Genomic DNA, 23,729 nt, shown 5'->3' on the forward strand with positions numbered 1-23,729 from the left:
ATTAATATTTCTAATATTATTATTATCATTTTATAAATTTATTATTATTTTTGTATAGATTTTATAATTTTTACTAATATTATTATTATTTTATAATTTTTGCTATAAATAATGTATTATAGATTTATTATTATTTTATAAAGTTATTATTAATATTATTAGTTTAAATTTTATTGTTATTATTTATATTTTGTTATTATATTATATTAAATAATTAATTATATTACGTTATAATTTATACAACTTGACAGAATTTTTATAGGTAAACATGAATGTACATCCCTCTTGTAAGTCCCATAGAGATGAAAAAGTGAAAGTTAATACTTTGATAACTTCATCCCATATTTGATAAAGATGTATAAGGATGAAGTTATGAAGAAATAAAGATAAAAGTAAGATTATTTGAATTAAGGAAAAAAAACATTTTGAGGTAAAAATTTACGAAAAATAACGAATGGTAAAGTGGGATTTATAGGTTAAGAAAATATTTTAATTGATAAAAATGAAAATTATTATTTTAATATTGGTCATTAAAATAATTTAAAATAAAGTATAAATTATATTAAAATTTATATTTACAAAGTCAAAGAGGTACCTAATAAGATACTTCAATTCCAGAAACTCCTTCCATCTTTCTTTCAACAACTACTTTTATTTCTTTCGACCTGCAAATAAATGTGTGTTTTGTTTTCTCTGGACTCGTCTTCTGCAAATAAATGTTTGTTGTGCTTGCAAAAGATTTACCAATCCTCATTTAATCAGAGAAAAGTCAAAATTGTAATTAATGTTAGAAGTAAATCTAAACTTTTGATTATTATTATATATAACATAATTCAATAGTAAAAAAAGTGGAATCCATGACGATAACCGGTAAAAGTGGAATCCATGACATTTACTGATAAAAGGACCCATCATAATAGCTGAAAAAGTAAAATTTATTATAAGAGACGAAATTCACTTATTTCTACAAAAATTGAAATTATTTTCAAAAGTTATTATAACAAATTTAGGAAGACTCGTCATAGTAAGTCCTCCCCATAACTGTTAGTTCACCACTTTTGTCAAAATTCCTAATTTCACTCTTGTTTCATTCATCTCCTCATTTTTTTTTTTTCACAAACATTCTCTCAAGTAGTTGCCTCCACCATTGATATAATTGCCTCCACATGTCGCAACGTTGTTGCTTCTCCACGTCATCCTCTCTCCCATACACCTTCTCCAACCCAACATTTTTTCTCTGCATAAACAAATTTATTATTCTCTTTATCTCTCTCCCAACCCACTAATCCATAATACATTCACACAACAAATGCAACTGAGTTATTTTGTTTTTCTGAACCAAATCCTTCTAACCCAAATGTTTTATTCTTAAATTTTCCTTCTTACAGAAGGTTTGTGACCCGTCGTTTCGGTGATATATGAAATACCAATTTGGTTTTCCCTCTGTCAATTTCACTTCTTCGAGCCAACTTTCTTTCTTGGAGCACTACTCCCTTTCTTCGTTTCCCAATCCACTTGAGTCTGAAAAAATTGTTTCTCCTTTGCTCGTTTGGTGGTGGTGAGGTGGCTTCGAGCTCGTTTGGTGGTGGTGAGGTGGCTTCGAGCTCGTTTGGTCGTCTGAGGAGGATGTTGGAGTCTCTACACAAGGCTCAGTGGTGCGTTTCTGTCATCTTTGTTAGGGGTTTAGTCTACGGTTGAGGGGTTTTCGTTGACGACTATTCTAAGGTAAAGGCTTACTTGTTATCTTTTGTTTTGTTGTCGAGGAGGTTGTCGTCGAGGTAGGGTGTCGACAATCCCTACTGTGGAGATTTTGTGCTATGTGAGCGAGGTTTATCTAAAGCATCTTGGTGGAGGTTTTGTGTTGTGTTTCTTCTCCTACTGTCAAGGTAAGTAGGTTTCTGATTGAACATGAATGTGTTGAGCCCCTATTCTTGGTAACAGGGAGTTTAATGATTAATATTTCTTGGTGTTACGTTTTTCTAATGTAATTTATCTATTATTGTACAAGGTTTTAGGGTTTCGATCAGGGGCTGAGCACAAAACGTGTGGAAGGTTCCAACACAGTGGGTTAAAGTTGGTTGCAAAAGGGCTACACTCAAGTGTCCAACAGTTCATCATTTCCAAGTAGGTAAAGTTCATCCTCTTGTGTTTGCCATGTTCATTGTGTTCTGTTAATTGCCTTATGAACAGAGAGTGAATTATAATTGAATTTGGATTGTAAAGTTTGCAATTTGAGCAATTTGAGCATGTATGAATTGCCTATTTTGATGATAGCCTTGATGGGAAATAAATTGTGCAATTTGAGCATGGAAACTAATGTTGATGTTGTTTTAGTTTGCTGCTAATTGGTCTATCTAAAAGACTATAGCCTTAATTGATTAATCCTCCCCCAAAATAACCATCCCCCGACTCTTTTCTGGCCACTGATGGCCTGGACCGACCGGTCGTCCTGGATTATGGCGATCGGCCTCAGACCGCTCGATAACCACTCCTCACGTTCGTCCCCCAAAGGACTCGTCATCTAACCTGCAACCCACCAACATCTTGAGGTCTTGTACAGACTCGACCATCGTCCCCTTCTGTTTGGATGCTGCCAAACGCTCAACGTAGGTTTCAAACCTTATCACTAGAGCTTCCTTCAAACCATCCCAAGAACGATTCTTGACTTTCTCCTTCCAAGCTCTGAACCAGTAACCCGCGCTCCCCTCCATAGTGAATTCTGCTAGGCGCACCCTTTCTCCCTCTACCACACCTTGCAACTTGAAGAACTTCTCTACCTTGGATACCTACCCTAACAGATCAAACCCTTCGAAAGTGGGTAGTTCTACCCTTTTCTTCCCGCAGGGTTGCACTTGGCGTTCATCCCCTCTCTCCTTCATCTTCCTCTCGTCGGTCCCAATGTTGGCCTTCCTAGTTGTGGCCTCGACCACCCAACCTCCTTATGATTTCTCGCAAATCTTGGCATATTGCTTTATAATCTTGGCATATTGTTGCATAATCTGGTTGCAGCGCTCCTTTCTGCGCCTTCATTCTATCAATCGCAATTTCCTTCACCCCCACACAATTCCGACGACATGTCTCGATATGGCAGTTTCTTGAAACGGCAGGTTCTGGAATCTGGCGCCCCCACTTCGAAACGACAATTTCTTGGTAACGTTTTTATCCCTTCTTGATTTTCTGACACTTGTCTCCTAAGGATACTCGGCAACGCTCCTGATGATTTTGCAATTTCTTGATAATCCGACAACTCCTTGATCCTTCACCCCCACTTCAATAACGGCAAGTCGAACCAATTTGTTAGATTCCTGGGTTTGGAACCTAACGAGAACTCACTCAAAAGATAGAAACAGAAAGAAAGAATAGGTCTTCTATATTATTCACAATAAAAGAAAGCTATTTTACAATGACTGGGTTGGGAGCATAACCTTCCTGGCTGAGGGCATAACCCTACACAACAAAAAACTCGATACCCCCTGACACATAACCGAGTCTTATTTATAGAATTCCTCCACCTTCTATTTTAAACCATTAAGTCCTCTCACCCTGTATCCTATCACTCATGGTTCCCTCCCAATTGTAGGGCATCAATTGTATATAGATGGTTAAAATATGCCAAACAAAGAATAAAGTCATACAAGCAATGTGTTATACTAAAAGGTGAATGGAGTGTACATCTCAACAAAAGAATACCAATCCACCGCTCAATTATGCACTTTCTTCAATTTAGTTTTGCAGCTTGTCTACAAAGTTTCCAGTGGTCTATCAAGGCCGTTTCGGTCTCCGACAAGGGGGCTGCAATGCAACAACAAATTCCTAACTCAAAAACCAACATACGAGAGCACAAGCCCATGTTGCATGAAGGAGGCACAGGTACATATTCGTCCCTCTACCCAAACAACCAAACAAAATCAAAATATATCCTTATTAAAGAAGTGTATGATCAATTCATCAAACTTGATTAAAAGTATGCAAATGTAATTTCTTCTATAAAACATGGAACATAGGCAACCTTTTTTATGGAGGAAGAATAAAGAAACAAAAAATGTTTTTAAAAATCACTCCTCCCTCTCCCCGAAAGTTTACTTCATGTTCTGTATTTCAGAGTAGCAAAGCATTTAAAAAAAAATCAGGTGCTAAGAACCAAAACAGTGCGTGAAAAATTCAACATACCGAGCAAGTCTGCAAATGAACCTGTCAAAAGTGATGAATCCATTAACAGAGGTGGTGAGAAGACTTGATCCTGTGCATCCTCAAAGTCAAAAATTGACCGCTGAGCATCAGATGTTGCATTTGAACCAGTATACGAGAGAAACCCATTTACATTGTCATAATCAGAGAGCCTTTCCAAATCATTCAACATATCTGGAAGTTCACCAAACTTGCTCATCCCATGCCCACCGGATGCATGACTCTCAAGAAAGGAATCATCCATTTGTGATACAAATAATCTTTTGCTTCTCAATGAAACTCCCCCTTTTTCGGCATCTAAATGAGAAAAGCTGGTTTCTGAAAGGGGGACAAAGAAGTGCTCAGAACTTCCATCAGATTGACTATCCCGTGATGAATCTGAACTACATGACCGCAATGACAGCGCTGCTTCTCTTACCGACCTCTTCAAATTCTGGAGATACAAACTGTCACTTTCTACAAAACAAAGCCATTATCAGCCACTTTTTCTAACATAACGATGAAATGCCCTTGAAAAGAATATCATAAGCTTCAATAAAAACTTAACATAGCTCAAGCAAGAGTTCTTTAAGGATAAGCATGGACGGTGCACAAACTCACTTTCCTTTGTGCTGAAGCTTAATTGAATTACAAAGAATGGGAATAATCCAAGGGTTGAATTCTGAACCACTTGGTCAAAGAGGCTTTTCATACGATGTCAAGCACCAACTCTCCTAAAAGCATAAATTGGGTGGAGGCTCAAGGATGTTTTATGACAAAACATAGACAAAACTCTTAGGACGACAAAGCATACCTTCAGCTGAACTCGCTACTTCATTATTTAATGGAGGATCCAGAGATTTGCTGTCAGAGAGGTTCTCAGTTTGGCTGGTTTGAGGGGCATTACTCTGGCGCCTTTGGACATTTCCAGCTTTTCCAGAAGATGGGGTCAAGCTAAACAATTTAGGAAGCTTTAAAGTGGGAGGACTAATAGAAACCTTGTCAAGCTGAATATTAGATAATCTTGAAGTCACCTCATTAACATCATCAGTGCTATTGTCCTAAACAATGTCAAGTGATATGGAAACAATAGGGGCAAAATCAGACATGATATTGTGAAGGGATTAAACCAACAAAACCACATTATACTAAAATAGAAGAATACCATCCTCCCACTACTCTGTGATTGTATAGGTGATGTTGACCGACCATTGTGTCTACTCATTGGTGGTAGATTTGCAGCTATACAGTTAACCTTTTCTGTACACTCTGATATGGACTTCTGTATGGTTGGAGCAACGTCCTTGAGTTGGTTAATAAGAACCTGCAAATTAAACATGGAACTGTGTGAAATTCCTAGGAGAAGAATCTTTCTTGTATAGGAACAACATTTAAGGATCAACTCTATACAAGATACTACTTGAGATTGAAACCGTAAAATAATTCTCGAGAACTTGAAAGATTCCTCTCACTCTCATTCTATATATAAGAAAGTGATACAAAAGTACATGATAAATAGGATAATCCTAGCTGCAGACTTAGGTACTACTATATATATATACTAGACACAATAATGATGATAAATAGAGAAAATATTCTAACAATACTCAATTCCTACTGCAAAAAAGATGACGAGGTAGAGCAAAGTAGGCTTAAAATATACATCAATGTTTAAGTGTAAAACCAGCAGCTAACTGAAAGAGAATGCAACGCCTCCATGACCAGAGATATATGCTGAATAATAAGCTAACTTGTATTTTACTCATCTACTTGCATCAATACATTGCCCACAGACACAGCAATAATTATGTACAAGAAGCTGTCAGCAAACAAGGAAAATAAAGGGTCTATTTTCATCTTAAAGATACAGTCCACCAACTAAAAAATGTAAGAATTTAATATAAATCTAATCCCTCATACATAAAGAACATGCTAAAAAGATTTGAACAAAACTTTTTGTCCACTTTTATAAACAATACATTCACAAGCAAAGTAAATTTTCCGTCCACCAACTAAAAAATGTAAGAATTTATATATAAATCTAATCCCTCACACAAAGGGCATGCTAAAAAAATCTCAACAAAACTTTTTGTCCACTTTTGTAAGTAATACATTCCCAAGTAAAGTAAATTCTCCAGTAAATAAATATAATTTAATGCACAATAAAAGTCCCAAAAAGGACAATTAACTTCGTAAAAAAAATAAGGACATGTACATCATTTCTCCTTCTGCAGATAAACATCAAGTTGGTATAAACTGCATTAGAAAGAAATCCAACCTTAGTAGAATTTAGCTTAATAAAACATAGTTTAATGCATTACCTGGAAACTAGCTAAATGTTGCTGATGCTCTGCAAGGGTTGCTGCTAAAGACTCAGCATGGCCACTCGAACCCTCTTCCTGTCCACTGCGCAATATATCTGGACCCTCTCCATCATTTGCTTTTGACTACAGACAATGGTATGGTTTAGATGTTTCTCTAAGCAATAAATAAGATAACCAAATATGACATGGATCAACCTACTACTAGTCATTATTTTTATCAACTGAATAATAAAGAAAATAATCATGGTCTATAATTAAAATTAATAATAATCACCAAGTATTTAGAGCAAAAAAGTTTCATTATCTTAATTTTCAAAGTCTGGACTATAAAAACAAAAACTATATTATTACACACACTAAAATGATTCGGGAAAACTTACTCATGAACAAAACAACAATGTTAAGAAAAGAACCTTTATCATGATTATATAGTTCTATGTTTTTCCAAAGGTATATATTCAGTGTTATAATTATAGAAAAAAGGGAGATTTATTTCATAATCATGCAAAATTAGGACTTTCTCCCTAGACAAAAATGCATAAGACCATGCCAAGTTTAAAATAGCTGAATAAACCTCTTTATTGAATTGAAATAACTGAATCAAAGAAAACAAACAATAATTGAGAGCAGGATCTCCGTCAGTTACCTCAGAACCTAACCTCTCTTACAAAACTCACAAATCAAAAGCATGCCTTTAACCCTAGGCTTCCCCTTTATTTATCCTAATTAATTCCCTCCCAAAAAGGTACTAAATAATAGAAAATAACCCTATTTGCTATAATTATCTTATACAAATAACTTTAGCCTTATTCACTATATTTAACTTATACGTAATAATATACTGAGATATGGCTGTTACTCTAATTATCCTTTGCTGAATATCTCTCTTGTTACTCTAATTAATTTCCCGCCCATCCTAACTATTGTGACAGTTAGGATGCTTCCTCGTTGCTTCCAACCGCTCGGCCAACTTGCTCCCTGTTGTTCACCGTTCGGCCATCCTGCTCCCCCCTTTCTACCATTCGGCCCATGTCCTCTACCGTTCGGTCAGCTTGCTCCCTTCCTTCTACTGTTCGGTCAGCTCTCTCTCCACCTTCTACCATCTGGCCAGCTCGCTCCCTATTGTTAACTATTCAGCCATCATGTTCCCCCCTTTCTACCGTTCGGCCCCTGTCCTCTACCGTTCAGTCTCCTTCTATTTCCCTCCTATACTTCCTTCTCTCATATACTTGCCAGCCCCTAACAGCGTACATCTCGCAGCACACTAGTAGTTAGTATTATACCAATACTCAGCCCAAGGAAGCACTACACTCTAGCTTTTTGGTTGCTCTGAGCAAAAGCATCTCAAATAACCCTCCAAAACCCTGTTTAATACTTCCATATGCCCATCAGATTCAAGATGATAGGCAGTACTCATCTTCATTTGTGTCCCTTGCATCTTGAATAACTCCTTCCAGAAAACACTCAAGAACAATGGGTCTCGGTCACTAAAATTGAAGATTGGTACCCCATGCAAATGGACTATCTCCCTGGAAGATACTTCCGCTATGGTGCGGGCATAATAAGGGTGTCACAAAGGTAAGAAATGACTGTATTTGCTAAGGCAGTCCACCACCACTAGCACAACATCATATCCTTGAGATTTGGGCAGCTTGACTATAAAATCCATACTTACTTCTTCCCAAATAGCGCGAGGTATGGGTAAAGGTTGTAACAACCCTTGAGGGGAGGAGGCTAGGTATTTATGTTGTTGGCATACCAGATAGCTAGCAACAAAGTTAGTAACCGTCTTCTTCATCCCTAACCAATAAAGCGACTGGGCTACCTTGCGGTAGGTCCTGTAAACTCCAGAAGGTCCCACTGTGCTTGTCATGTGGAACTCGACTATGAGCTTGGGAATCCAAGTTGATTTAGTAGAGATCATAAGTCTTCCTTTATGATGTAATTGGTCATGTTCCAGTGTGAAAGCTGGATGTGAGTTGGGATCCTTCCTGATATCTTCTATCACCCGAGCCAATGCCTCATCCCCCTTAACCTCCCTCAAAATTCCCCAACAAGGCCTTGCTACCACCCTCAATTACTTCTCACCTTCTCCATTTTCCTCTTTCTTTCGGGATAACACATTTGCAGCTCTGTTAGTGCTTCCTGACTTGTATCTAATCTCAAAATCATACCCTAGTAGTTTTGCTATCCAGTTCTGCTGATTCTGGGTAGTGATGCGTTGTTCTAATAGGTATCTAAGGCTTCTTTGATCAGTGTGAACAACAAATCTTTGTCCTAAGAGATACGGCCTCCAATGCTATATAGCCATGACTAAAGCCATAAGCTCCTTTTCATATATCGATTTATTCAATGACCCCTCCAACAATGCTTTGCTAAAGAAAGCAATAGGTCTTTTTCCTTGGGTGAGAACTGCCCTAATCCCTCCTCCTGATGCATCACACTCTATATGGAAAGGCTGATTAAAATCAGGTAATGTCAGCACCGACGTTGTGGTAATGGCTTCCTTCAGCCTGGCCATAGTAGCACTGGCCTGTTCTGTCCATGTGAACTGCCCTCTCTTCAACAACTCTGTCAAGGGCTTGGCAACCTTTCCATAATCCTTAACAAAACATATGTAGTACCCTGTTAAACCCAAAACGTGATGATGGCATTGGGGGCACTGCTTGTAAGCAACAAGGTCAAGGCAAAAGGTAGTGAGGCTGAAGAAGAGAAGCGTGTGTATTAATGTTGAATAAGTTTTTAGTAGGCCTGACCCAAATTTTAACAATGAATCAGTTTGGCTTTAAACCCAACAGAAGACAAAAATAAGATAGCAACCCTGCATTTAGGGTTTCTTCTTCTTGCCTTACGCTTTTGCCCTCATGAATAGGATTTTTTCTCTACTTTCTTCTTCACATTGCTACCTTTCTTTCTTCTTAGTGTCACAGCCCCACCTTTTCTGCCATATCCGCTCTGCACCCACAGGTCGTTTTGCAAAAAATGGCCGCCATGGGTCACCACGAGAAACCCGCTTTGCATGCCTTATTGTGGCAGCAGGTTGCAACAGTGCCACTAGTTTCCACCATGGCGTCGCCATAACCGAGTTTGATAACATTCTGAGGATTCATTTACCTCATTGTACATGCGGATGCCATTGTTGTCACACGTAGTGATAAAGCAAGTATTGTCCAACTAAGAAGATAAGTTAACAATTTTTTATCAACGGTTCTAGACAATATTTGGACAATTGAAGTATTTCCTTGGTTGCACAATCCAAGGATGGTTTAGCCATATTTTAAATGCTAACACACCAATGGATCCAAGTGTCAAACTTGTGTTTGACCGGGGAGAGTTGTATTGTAACCATGGGAGATATAGACAATTAGTTGGTCAGCAAAATTAGCACAATATGAGTCGTCCTGATATTGCATTTGTACACAGCGTAGTAAGTCAATTCTTATACCCCCCACGTCAAGATCATTGGGATGTGACCACACAAATTCTAAAGCAAATTAGGAATGCTCCTAGCAAAATCTTTATTATTTATTTATGAAGGTAAAGGAAATACTTAAATTGTTGAGTATTCTAGGAGTGACAAGACAGAGCACCAATAGATAGATACTTCACTTCAAGGGATTGTGTTCTTATTGGAGATAATTTAATATCATGGAAAAGTAATAAAAATGTTGTGGAAATATCAAGTGCAAAAGTAGAATACAGGACAATGGCATTAGTCACTTGTGAGCTTATATAGCTAAGGCAACACCTCAAAAAGCTTAAATTTGAAGAGAAGTTTATGAACGCAGCTTAAATGTGACACTAACAACATAATACATTACCTCTAATCTATTTTTTCATTAGAGAAAACATTGTCTTTCAACATTGAAACAAGTATCCTTTGTATGGCCACAACTTTTACAATGCCAACACTAACCCTCCTCTCTCTTGGTGTGCATCTTTTCCAAATTTCAATTTCCAACTTTTGGAATCTTGTCAACTATCAAGGCAATGCTTTCACTAGGTTTCTCATTCATCGTAATCATCCTCATGTTTGGCAATGCTTTCACGCCAAACAATGCAGAAAGCCTCTCAAAGAGATGGAAGTGTCTCCTTCCCAAGAATTTGAGCCCGAATAAGTTAATATTCAGGATTACATTCAAAATTCTTGACCTTTAAGTAGTTCATGCAAAAGGAGGAACATTAGTATTATTTTCCAATTCCAAATCCTAGTTAATCAATTTAATTTATTTAAAATTTCATAGTAATCAGTCATTGAAAAAGAATCATAATTGGGACCAAAGACTCTACTTTCCAACTCATACTACGTACAAATATCTTGCCTCACAGAGCATGTATGATGAAGATTGTTCCATATTTTCCTAGTGGTGGAAAAGAGCACATAGTTCTAGTTAATCTTCAATATTACCCCACAACCATGTCATGAAGAGAGAGTCATCATCTTTCCATGTCTCAAATTGAAGATCCAACTCATTGAGAGCATTCCCTTCAATATGACTCAACCTCTTCTGACCCTTCAATGTCTTACGAATACAATGTGCCATCACAAGATAATTAAACCATTGAGCCAATTAGCTATTGGTAGCACAAGAAGATCATTAAACGTCAAGAGTACTAAAGGGGTGGACCTAGGCTACTAGCAGCTCATGGAAGCTTTTTCTCCAGACATCATCAATTACACACTCATGAAAGAGCACATGGATGGTTGGCTTTGCCTAGGGTTCAACCTCAACAATCATGACTACCTTGAAACAGAGAGGAGGGGTCAACAAGTCCAGGGGTGGTAGTCTCGCCATGTTCCAACTTTGGTAAGGCAACGTGTGGCTTACAAGTGCTCAAAATGTTGACACTCAATAGCATGTGTGACCACGATTCAGGGCTCGAGTCTTTCAAGAATACATCAATCAAGGATACACCAAGTATGGATGCTGGGAAAAAAATCCAGCAATGAACAGTGACAGAATGAAAAGAAGGGGTCGCAAAAAAGACTGTTGAAAAATGAGAAAAGTGGAAAATCATGGTCCACAAGATTGGGAACTCTAATGCCAACTTGAAAAAGAGAGGAATAATCTTAATATTTTGTGATAATAATCTCAGTGTACAAGGTTCCTTTTATATCGCTATGACAATAAATTCATTCCCTGAATTGGGGGATTCAATCTTTCATGATTATGATAATATACTAATTACACATAATAGGGAATAAATAAGGAAACAAAAAAAAATAATATTTACAACATCAATAAATTTCCTATCTTACAATGTTGGCATCTCAGATATGAACCCAAAACATATCACAACATCACCATTATCAGATTTTTAAATGATAATAAAAATTAAAAATTAAAAAAATGCAATATGAGGTGCTTGATTACAATATGATATCAGTCCTTGAAGTTCTTTTTTACAGGGTTTTGTGCTCAAAAGGTTTAAATTTACTAATGATTCCCTATTTATAAACGCAGTTCATTAAACCATTTTTAAACCATATCACTAGTAAGCATATAAGTGTCTCTTATTACACATACAGCTATAATAGCCAAAATTTGACAAGGTATTTTAAACTTGACATTTAAACCTCACCTCCTTTTCTCCAAATGGATCAAAAAATGAAGAAACAAAACCAGAGGACAAAAGAGATGAAAAAAGATAGTCATCCACCAAGTTAGAATGACACCCAAAGCAATAAAGAGGAACCCGGACTCCTTGCCTCAAAGCATGCAAGACATGGGTTCTTCAGGTTAACCAGTAGATGACTCTAGCAGCCAGCAATTTTACTAAAGAGCATTTGCTCATTTTATTTTACTCCCTTATTTTCTCACATTAATTCAACAGCTTCAGATTTTAAGGGTCATCTAGGTGTCATCAGAGTGAAAATAATACACTGGAGAGTGAACTTTGACAGCATAGCTCAATGCAGCATCTTTTGGGGATAAACAAGGAGGCTCTATTGATTCTTTTCTTCATTCAGATCAATACAGATTATCTAAAATAAAAAATCGTCTTAGTTGCAGAGTTCAGATTTGGCTTCAACAAGATAATGTCAAACTCAAAGTTGAAGCTATCCTATCATGCTTGAAAGAAAGGAATTATAAGGGCATACCAGATGAAGTGATTGTTTGTGGATACGCTGCAAGGCATGGGTCCATCGCCGTATAACCTCTGCTACATCAACAGTTTGGTGGACTCTTCCAATTCTGTCATCCACCCTCGTTAATGTCTCATTGCTAAAATGTGATCCATCATTTTCTTCTTTGTTATCAATAGCAGAAAAATCTCCAGGCTGACCAGATAATACATCTGAATATGGAGCTTGAGAACTCTGATCCATTGCTGCAAGCAAAGATGATCCAGAAATTCGATACCTGAAATTTTTCATTAAAACGTAAGCTGGTAATTTGGAATACACGTATTGGAAAGGCAAGGCAGGCTACATCACAAGATTACCTGTGTTCTCGATGAGCAATCAGGTCCTCGATAGGACCAGATGCAAGGACTTCATGTTGACCTGTATCAAAAGCTCAATATCATCATAAGCTTACTCTTTTTAATAAAACAGTAAAAAAATTATATAAAAAAAAGGATTCTAGGTCGTGGAGAGACAAAGCAAGGAATCATAATATCATAATTGAAAGGATACTACCAATACCAATGGGTTTATCATCAACATTGATCATGGAAAATGTAATAGGCATATCAGATATGATAAAGTAAAAATAAAAACTTCAAAAATTTACAATTTTGTATAGCTAAACCACAAAAATGGCAGAATCATCTTAGAATACACTGAGAAGAGCAAAAACTTACCATTACTCGTTTCATAAATACAGAAATACAATTGTAAACATATAATGCCAGAAATCAAACTCACTAGAATTACATGATTCATTAGACATGGAAAGTGCAAAAGCATTATTAATAATTGCACTTACTTTTACGGGCTAATAAAGAGTCCCATAGTCTAGTGGCCTTTGAAACTAAATGGGAATTCTGACTTGAACTGGAGACAAGATCGTCCCAGAGCTCTCCTTCCAACTTCACTTTATTCCTCAAGTCATGGAGTTTTTCCAATTCTTGTTGCAAATAAGCCTGAATTCATATTTAATATTGTAATTGCATAAGTAACAAATACATAAGGTATATTCCTGATGGGAAAGAGGATATGAACTATATACACAATACATAACATATGCAAGACGGATTTGGTACAAAGCACTTCGTAATTGGTATACCTCTTCAGCACATAAGCCTCGAAATTCACCTGTCATTTCATGAGCCAAATTTGACCACATAGCCTGACGTTGTACAGCCATCTCTGCATTCTTAAGAAACTTTCTTCTTTCAAGGGCTATTCTTGCCTGTTTAAGACCAAAGACTCCATTGAGTAACTTAAAGACCAAGTGAATCAACATAAAAATTAAAACTCTTCTTTCCCATTTTCATCACTATTTGCATATGAGAAGAAGTCATAGGAAACACACAAAGACAAAGTATTATTGATACTTTGTACGACTTCAATTTAGAAAAACAATTAGACAAGAAGGAGAAAAAACACTTCAGAACAGCCAGAATGACCCTTTGGCAATATATAGAAAACATGCCAAACTAGTCATATAATGGCATCAAATACAACAACTCATGCAGATATTCCCCATAACAATAGTCACTTCGTTCTTAACCTTTTTAAGAAATAACACAATTACCTTTGTGACTGGAAGTAGTGTAGCTGCATGTGAGAAGGCTACATCAGTCAATGGAGCGGGCAATGGGTTAGAAGATATGTCAGCAGTAAATGTCCTTCGATGAACCTCTCTTAAAGCATGCAAAGAAAGTCGCCATAGAAGCTCAACAAACCTACATAAGAATGAAGACTTATATAACTTTAGAACTGTCATTAACAAAATCGAAATAATGAGCTTCAATTACCATCTTACCATATCCGACTACTATTAAAACATATAGCAAAAGCTTTAACTCACATGGTTGGGTCCGACAGAATAAACCAAGTCTTTAAGATCGGTCCTTTTTAATTCAATTATTTTTTCATAATCTCTCTTTACCTGTCTTCCAGCATATCAGTTCTTCGTATTATGGCTTCATATTAGTCTTCTCCACATATGACAAACAAGTTTAGGTTATATTCTAATTGTACCATCTCTCAAATGCATTAACTCCCAATACTGTCTTGCATGTTCACTCATCTACAACACTTAGCTTATGCTCGTTTTAGGTCTTTACCGACCAGCATTCAGTATCATAAATCAATGATTTTACCGTTAATAGTACTGTAATGAGTACTATTTAGGGGAAAGGTCTCATACACTCTATACCTCTAGCTACTTTGTTCAGTTCAGCAATTCTTCAAATAACTCTTAAACTGTTAGCAGATTACAAAGTGTCCATGATTTCACTGATTATCGATATCGATCCATCAATAATGCACCAAATTGCTAAAAAGACAAGACCCTTAAATCAAACTCATTTCACCCCCACTCATCGGGATCAAGACAGCCAGCTACACGCAAACACAAATCAGCATATCATCACGCAATCAATCACACGCAAACACACTAACCTAGGTCCACAGCACGTAGCAAGTGAAGAAACCCTTGAATTACTCCTCGGTAACGCTCCCTGCGACTCAAGCTCGCTAATAATCCCTTGCACAACCTTTTCCAGCGCCATCCAAACACATTTACTCAAATTACATAAAAAAAAATAGAAACAAAAGAAAAAAAAAACAAAATAGATATACCTTACGAAAATCACGCGACTGCGCGGAATCGAAAATGGGCCAGACCTTGTCGAAATCCTGGTTGATCGAGAAAACGCGGGTTAGAGTTAGCGGGAGAGATTATATAGGAAACGAGACTAGTACCGAAAGTGGATTGAGACATACTTTGGCGGATTGAATTGGACCTCTGAGAGATGAAAGGATGAAGTAGAGAAGCTGTTCCCCCAATTTAGGGTTCGAGTGACGGAAATGCCCGACCCGAGGAGTCGCGTTGGATGCTCCGACTCCGATAATCGCTTGATCCAGTCCCAACAACAAGCAATTCGTGTACATTGCACTCTCCAGCCCTATCTCTCTCTCCTTCTCTCTGTCCATCGTCATCACCTTCTCTCACACACTCTCTTTATATTCTTCTTCTTCTTCTTCCTCTTCGGTGTTCTGTATGTGTTTCGGTTGCTTCGTTTTCTTCCTCCGATCCTGGTCTATCGTGACGTGTAATTGTGTTTTCGATTTTTGATTTTTGTTGTTTTATATTTTCAGGGTTGAGATCCCTGGGAAAGTCCGAAATTGCGAAGCAGTACCATAATTTGAAAAGCAGGGGTGGGTTTGGAATTTCGGAAAGTTTAGGTTTTGTAAATTGGTTGCCATCACACACACCGTTTTGGTAAATAAGATACGTCGTCGTTCGCTGCCGGCCCAATTCTTCGAAATTTGAATACAGAAAAATAAATGCTTTTAAAAGATTATAGCAGTTTTGACGGGAAAAGAAAATTGTACCACTTGATGTATAATTGGATTTTTGTTGGTTAATTATGTTTTACGTAAAATAAATCATTATATATTAATGTTATATAATTGGATTTTTATTGGTTAATTATGTTTTGCGTGAAATAAATCATTATATAATTGAATTTGTATTGATTAGTTGTGGTAAAGGCATGTAAGGATGAAGATTTTGTTGGGTTTTATAAACTTTTTTCTAAAAAAAAATAATTTCACGCAAATAATAGGCTTTAATTTAAAGCTCGAGAATGAAGTTCTTTTATCCTGAATTTTAAATCTTTTGAGGATAATTTTAAAAAATTAATAACTGGATAGGTTTCAAAAATCTATGATATATAGCTAAATTATGTTTTAAAACTCGATTTTATTTTTTTAAATAGTTAATTGAATTGTAAAATATTATTCATTTTTAAAATGTGAAGTTTCGCTTCAAAACAAGATTTTAAGTGGTATTTTAAAATATAATTTTAATATTTTTAAAGAAAGTTGGGTATGTAAACAGAATTATCATTGTGAAAAAGTAAAAATAAAATAAATTTAATATTTTATTTCATAGATTTTTTTCCTATTTAATTCGTCGTATTTTGAACTGAGATTTTAGATCAATTCTTGTCTGAGTATACAATTGCCAATGCTAAGTTGCTTTATCTAAATTGCAAGTTCAATTCAAGTAGTAGTCATAATTTACTTCAAAAGACAGTAACAATAGAGAAAGAGATTACCAATGTGTATATGTTACTTCAAAGTTACCATTTTCTTTTTTTCTTTATAATATTTAATGGATCAAGTTATGATATACAGTAGCATGGCTTCTACGTGATCAAGTTATATATATATATATATATATATATATATATATATATATATATATATATATATATATATATATATATATTAATATTAGTGGGTACATTTAATATAAGTGTAACAAGTTTTAGATTTATTTTAAGAAACAATTACTCTTTATTTTATTTTTTATTTTAAAAACTAACTATCTTTTAAAAAATATATAATAAAAGGTAATAACATCACATATTACTTTTTATTTTATTTTTTATTTTAAAAAACAACTACCTTTTATTTTATTTTTTATTTTAAAAAACAACTACCTTTTATTTTATTTTTTATTTTAAAAAATTACTACCTTTTAAAAAATATATAATAAAAGTTAATAATTACCTTTTAATTTTTATTTTTTTTTAAATTAAATTTTAAAATTATTAAAATACTCTTGTATTTAAAGTTGATTTTTATTTTAATAGGAACTTTTTTGTAACCTAAATTTGTTACATTGCTAAAATGTACCAACTAAAAAAAATCTTTACGTAAATTAACAAATCCATAGATTAATATGTCAATTCAATTTTTAAAGATTTTAAGATTTGGATTGACTTATTAATTTATTAATAGTTTTAAATAATGTATCATTCTATTTTATACTTTCTCATTGAGTCTCAAATTTATGCATTTTTTATAATATCGTCTAAACAAGATTGTTGAAACAAATCTTATTTTAAATTAAAATTTAAAATAAGTGTCAAAATAACATTTATCAAATAAATCTTCTAAGATAAGTTGGTTGAATGTTATATCTATAAACGATATTATAAAAGTGGAAAGTTACTCAAACAAACAATTTCTAAACGTTTATACACGTATAAAGCCTAAATATTTAAGAAATGACTAACTTTTTAATACATTACAAAATAGTACTCAATTATTTGTTATGTTATGCTCTTGTTTTATGTGCAGATCTAATCAGTACAAAACCTCATTCAAAAGTCTTGCATCAGATCAAAAGATCGCTAAGAGATAGAATATATTCTGATAATGTTTCCTTTATGCCTTTTATTTGTCTCTTCCGTATAAGTAGCACAGTTTCCTTTGCAAAACACAATGTAGCATCTGACCTCGTACTAAAAGGCAACATCCCTACGTGAAATTCAATCTCTAAGTAATGGATATTTTTTTAAGAAGTCTATATAAAGCGGACTACATGAAGTGAAGAAAATAATAATCAAGATTTATTATTTCTCTTACACTGTCAACATTCTCTTAAGCTTACGTCATCTAAACTTCATCTTTGAAAAAGAAAAGTTTTATTACAAGTTTTTAAATCTCCTTTGTTAAACAATATTTGTCAAAGAACGTATAAGAGGAAGAATTGGTAAACGCTACATATCTTATTAATTGTCATTACTTTGAAAAAGCTTAAACTCGCACTAAACGCTCATATTACATATCATCCTTCAACATTCTATTAACATATAGATCATTAAATGGATGTGCGTATTGTACCTTGTCTGTTATGGTTTTTCTCTCTTTATCTATGCAGATATTGACAATAGTAAGATCTACTCAAAAGTGCGGCATGTGGATTAGAAAGACATTGTGAAATAGGAAGAGATTTCAGGAATGTTTCCTAAAGCTTTATGTCCTACCATAGCTATAGAAGCTCTTACTGAAAAAGTAATTATTCTCTTCCTAAGGCACAAAAAAGTACACATTTCCGTACGAAAAGTCGCCAACTCTCAAGAAGTTCAACTCTCTCTAACAGTCATATCTCAAAGAAAGCTATATAAGGAGGACTCACACAAGATAATAGATGAACTTTTGCTACCATTGTATCGTTACGTTGTTATTCTCTCAATAAACTTACATCATCTGAGTATGTTCATAAAACAAAGGAATAAATTTCAAGTTTGCATATTTCATTGTATGTACATATCCTCTCATTAAGAGTTGCATAAATTTGTACTTGTAAACAAACAATGATTGTGTTTGGATATTCTGAAGAGAATTAAAACACTTGTATTGTTTACCTTAGGAGAGTTAAACATTCTAGTGGGTTGTCTAAGGTTGATACCAGGAGTGTTCAGAACACTTGAATAACATGAATGGTTAAACTCGGACAAGTCAGAATTCACTACGAGAACCAAGAATACTTTATAATACTTGGTAACTAGGAGTGGTTGAGAATACTCAGTGTATACCAAGAGTGGTTTATACTCATTTGTAATATTTGAAAAAGATTAGTGAAACCCCTTAAGAGTTCTTAAGGGAGACTAGATGCAGCTCAGGATTGAATGAACTAGTATAATAGCACGAGCAAAATAATAATATGCATAAGCTTTGTTACCAACGAGAAGCATTGATGCTTTGAAGAGATTTTGATGATGACGCACTTAAAGTTTTAAAGAATTAATTACATTATTAAAGCATTTTTTTTATGTAAAATACTTTGTAGTAGGCTTTACTTTCATTTGTAAACCATAAGAAGCCTTGTAAATTGCTTTTTAGTATATTTATCTTGTGCCAATAATCGATTACCATGAAGGATAATTGATTATCATATGTAAAGTGAGAAAAACTTCAATTTGGTAATAACCGATTATCACCGAAAGATATGATTAACCAAGGTTCGACAATAATTAATTATCACTAAGGTTAGTCGATTATCACCATGTTGAAAACCTTATAATTGCCAAAAATAATTGATTATCACTTTAGATAATTGATTATCATTGACAGTTGAGAGCTTTCTTTCTAGCTTCTAACCTAACTCGAACCTTGTGTTATAAATAGTGTCATTCACTATTCTTAAAAGTTTACTTAAACCATTACAGAGTACAAAATATAGTTTGAGAAAACTCTAAGCATTTAAGAAAGCTTGATACACGCTTTTAAACATTGTGTTATTCGATACCAATTTAAACAAGCTCTAACTAAGGTTCGAACACACTACTTTCAAGCTCCACACAAACACACCAAACCAATCAAACTATCACATGTAACTTGTCATTCACATGCATCGTAGTAATTACAAACAAAGACAAACACCACATACATTAAACGAATTAAAATATGTACATTATACACACAAAAAGAATCAAACACATGACTATCAATCCATCACAAGGATCTTTAACTACATGTGTTACATCTCACATGTGAAAAACATAACTTTTTCATAACTTAAATAAAGATGGAAACACCAACCTCACTTTTAGATATAATTTTCCTAGGTCTTACACTCGACACCTAAGTTACATAGACAGTAACAAAATTATCTAGATAACATGAACCGATAAACGTGACACTCAAGCCTATCTAGACAATAACACAATTTAGAGCCTATAAATGTAACATTTGAGCCTACTTAAGACAGTAGCATAAAGTTAAGTCTAACTGGCTACTTAAAAGTTTTTCCATGCATAAATCATAAGTCATACATATAAGTCAAACATGCAACATTCGCAAAAAATAATAGAAACTCTATAATCATTACCTGATTCGTCATTACAATGTTTTTATATGTATTATTCGGTTAAAGGCAACCTAAGTTCAACACAGTAAAAAACGACCACATATAGTCTGACAAAATGGCTATTCTACCTAACAACATAAAGTCAATTACAACTCGATCGAATAGTCAGTGAAAACAAATTCACTCCACCTATTAATCAAACTTTAAAGCTTGGAAGACTTGTGAACTTATGCCACCAAACAAATATATTAGAGAGTTTGTCTTAACAAAGCTCAATCAATATCATTTAGCTTAAAGTGATTAAATAATATTAACAGAGATATTTATTGACATAATTACCGTATATTAACAGAATATATGGTTAAATCTCGGTAGTTTGAACTTAATATCATATATTAGGAATATATATAGTATATTTGATTGATTTATATAATTTATTATATTAATTGCAATATACATTATAAGTTTTTATTATTATTAATATTTTAGATTTTATAGTTGATTTTCTGATTGTCCAAAAAATATGTTATTAATTTAGAGAATGACATACATTTTATATTCACTCATAACTCATAAATCTAAAGTCTCATATTGATTTAAGTGTGAAAGATTTGTTTGTAGATGTATCTTCTCCTGCAGTCTTTAGAGCATTTATCAATAGTTATCAATCCACTCATATCTTACCAAAAGATTAACCCAAATCTAAATAAGAACAACAATCTTTTCATATATTTCTAAAAAATCCCATGCACCCACTTATTAACGAAGTATGTTATGTTCCCTTTAAAAATCACGAGTGACTGTATTACAAGTACTAATATGAATATTTTAGGACGAATTATCATGCTTTAAGATTTAGACGATTAAAAAAAATAAAAAAATATACTCTGAAAAGGGGAATTCATTTTTTAGTATGCATAATTTTTTTCTAGTTTTATCCTTTTAATAACAATATTTTTAATTCGAATAATTAATTATAATAAAAATACCATCTTTTAAATTTTATTAGTAACTAATTTTTCGAATTGAAATAACAATTCAAAATAAAAATTATCATTATCTATAATATCCATAATTACTCATAATAATTATTTATTTTTGTATTTATTTTGTAATTTTTTCATATTTTTCATTTTAAGAGCAAAAATTTATTTTATAGTTTAATTTATTTGTTTTTAATATTAAAGAAAAATAGACACACATCAAATAACACACATGTTTTTGTTAGCAAAATGATGAAGGTGAAATTTTGATGATGTTCAAATTAAGTCAAGAGAAATCAAGATTCAAGATGTTATGAAGACTTGTATTGCAATGGAAACCTTTTGCAATAATTGTAGTTCAGTGTCTAGGACTTAGATTTTTAGTGGTTTTGATTCCATGTACTTTTATATTATATAATTGATGTCCAGAGTCAAAATTTCATTGTTTTAATCGATTAAAACAAGTATTAATCGATTAAAACGAGTAAAAGTTGAAAACTCAAACTTTTTCGTTTAAATAGATTAAAATACATTTTAATCTATTAGCTAATCGATTAAAATATCTTTTAATCGAATAAAAGTGTCTGTTGGAGTTTTCCAGCCGTTAAAACTAGCCTTTGTACTCATTTTAATCGATTAACACTAATATGAATCGATTAAAAGCATTAAATGGCTAGAAACGAAGAATGGAAGAGTATTTGCTTGAGTATATAAATAGGCTCTCATTTTCCTTCAACATTAACTCTTCCCTTGCTCTTTAGAACTCATAAATCATTGAGAAGTGTGTGTTCTTATTCGGCTTGTGAAATTCGTGTTTGTGGAGCTGGTGAAGTGTTGCTGCGGTGACAGAGGAAATAGTCGGTTCATCCTTGGTGTGTCTGAGGAGGTGTTCGGAAGAGGAAGTTCATCCTTCGTGAAGTATTCGGAGGAAGTGTTTCATCCTTTGTAAAGACTCAAAGGAGGTGCAGGTTCATCTCTTGTGGTATCAAGAGAGGTGATTTCTAAACTTTTACAAATTGTTTCTTTGTGATTGTAATTTGTAATTGTTTTGTGAGTAGTGAACTGTTTATCTTGTTTTGAGATAAGCGACTAGACGTAGGATCTTTGTGATCTGAACCAGGATAAAATCATCTATTCAAATTTTGCTGAACCTTACTCTATTTGTCTTTATTATTTGCTTGGTAAGTTTAATTGAGTAAAAATTAAAAGGCACACGTTCGTATTAAAAACCTTCTTCGTTTGTTATTTCATGTTAACCATTCTACGGCAGTCGCTCTAACAATTGGCATCAGAGCTCGATTTAATAGTTATTCAGATGGCAGGATCATATCAAACTTTTGCAGAGGGTGCTTATATCAATATATCACCTCTATTCATAGGTGAAAATTATGCATTTTGGAAGGTTAGAATGCAAATATTTATTAAGTCTATTGATTGTGATTTTTGGGAAGTTATTGCATTTGGTCCTTTTATTTCTACTGACAATATGCAGGAACTAAAGCCCCATGTTCAGTGGACTGTTGAAGAAAAGAAAAGGTTTCAAAATGATGTAAAAGCTAAGAATATTATTTCATCTGCTTTAACTGTTGACGAGTTTTACAAGATTTCTGTTTGTAAGACTGCTCAAGAAATGTGGGAAGTGCTGAGAGTAACCCGCGAAGGTACAAATGACATAAAGAGAGCTAGAAAGAATACCTTGATCCAAGAATACAAAATGTTCAGGATGAAGCAAGGAGAAACAATTTCAGACGTTCAGAAATGCTTCACCAACGTTGTTAATCATCTCATTTGACTGGGTAAGTCTTTTGAAAATGATGAGCTTAATATTAAAATTTTGAAATCTTTAGACAAATCGTGGCAACCAAAAGTGACTACAATTTCTGAGTCACAAAATCTCAACATAATGACTATGGCGGCATTGTTTGGAAAATTGAGAGAGCATGAACTTGACCTTGGAAGACTAGATGAAGAAGAAGCAAAAACTAAGAAGAAAAGGACTCTAGCCTTAAAATTTGAGGTAGAAAGGAGAAAGAACAAAATAGAAGACAAAGACTCAAAAGGTGAAGAAAATTTGAGATTCGTGATAAAAAGGCTCAACAGGTTCATGAAATCAAAAGACAAAGGAAGATTCAAATACAAAAAAAGAGAAAATCAAGGATCTTCCTCAAACTATAGATGCTATGGTTGCAGAGAAAAGAGGCATTTAAAAGCTAATTGTCCAAATCAAAAGAAGGGTAAAGAAATAAAAGAAAAGAAGTTCTTCAAGAAAAAGACAGCCTACATCGCATGGGACGAGGACAATGAAACAATTTCTGACTTGAGCAATTCTGATGAAGAAGCAAACATTTGTTTAGTGGCGGACAACGACGCTAGAAGCCAAGTAAGTACATATAGTGATTCTAATAATTATAGTTAATATAGTGGAGATGAATTGCATGAAACTTATGCTGCTTTAATAGTAGAATCTGAAA

At 34.1% G+C, this 23,729-nt stretch overlaps 1 protein-coding gene and 1 long non-coding RNA gene across 16 annotated transcripts; one reads left to right on the forward strand and one right to left on the reverse strand.

The window, feature by feature from the left end:
• Positions 1 to 925: 925 nt before the first annotated feature.
• Positions 926 to 18,822, forward strand: LOC106770375. 14 transcript variants are annotated; one of them, XR_002669403.1, is made up of 5 exons: positions 926 to 1,886; positions 2,009 to 2,128; positions 3,728 to 3,870; positions 6,525 to 6,626; positions 18,344 to 18,822. It is a non-coding gene; the product is annotated as an uncharacterized LOC106770375 (long non-coding RNA). The 14 variants fall into 14 exon arrangements; XR_002669402.1 differs by lacking the exon at positions 18,344 to 18,822 and adding an exon at positions 17,879 to 18,092; XR_002669400.1 differs by lacking the exon at positions 18,344 to 18,822 and adding an exon at positions 15,766 to 16,099.
• LOC106770366 (AUGMIN subunit 6-like) lies at positions 3,354 to 15,757 on the reverse strand. Of its 2 annotated transcripts, none has more exons than XM_014656183.2 (13): positions 15,391 to 15,757; positions 15,247 to 15,303; positions 15,067 to 15,161; positions 14,195 to 14,345; positions 13,724 to 13,849; positions 13,424 to 13,580; positions 12,939 to 12,999; positions 12,595 to 12,856; positions 6,489 to 6,614; positions 5,333 to 5,491; positions 4,982 to 5,228; positions 4,171 to 4,644; positions 3,354 to 3,792 (listed from the first exon to the last, which is right to left on the reverse strand). In XM_014656183.2, exons 1-13 carry the CDS (start codon positions 15,604 to 15,606, stop codon positions 3,719 to 3,721), a joined length of 2,205 nt encoding a protein of 734 aa, XP_014511669.1. In that variant the 5' UTR covers positions 15,607 to 15,757; the 3' UTR covers positions 3,354 to 3,718. The 2 variants fall into 2 exon arrangements, with proteins under 2 accessions (XP_014511669.1, XP_014511673.1); XM_014656187.2 differs by having other exon boundaries at positions 3,354 to 3,886.
• Positions 18,823 to 23,729: the final 4,907 nt, after the last annotated feature.

This window comes from Vigna radiata, chromosome 1 (genome assembly GCF_000741045.1).
Source record: "Vigna radiata var. radiata cultivar VC1973A chromosome 1, Vradiata_ver6, whole genome shotgun sequence".
Classification (NCBI taxonomy): domain Eukaryota; kingdom Viridiplantae; phylum Streptophyta; class Magnoliopsida; order Fabales; family Fabaceae; genus Vigna; species Vigna radiata.

Bases quoted from the DNA above. Each gene is read 5' to 3' on its own strand.
- LOC106770366 (XM_014656183.2), bottom strand. From the start codon at position 15,606: ATGACGATGGACAGAGAGAAGGAGAGAGAGATAGGGCTGGAGAGTGCA. The intron at 13,000-13,423 runs GTAAGTGCAATT...CTTTTGATACAG, and splicing joins CTCTTTATTAGCCCGTAAAA to GTCAACATGAAGTCCTTGCA. The intron at 5,229-5,332 runs GTATTCTTCTAT...GACATTGTTTAG, and splicing joins CACAGAGTAGTGGGAGGATG to GACAATAGCACTGATGATGT.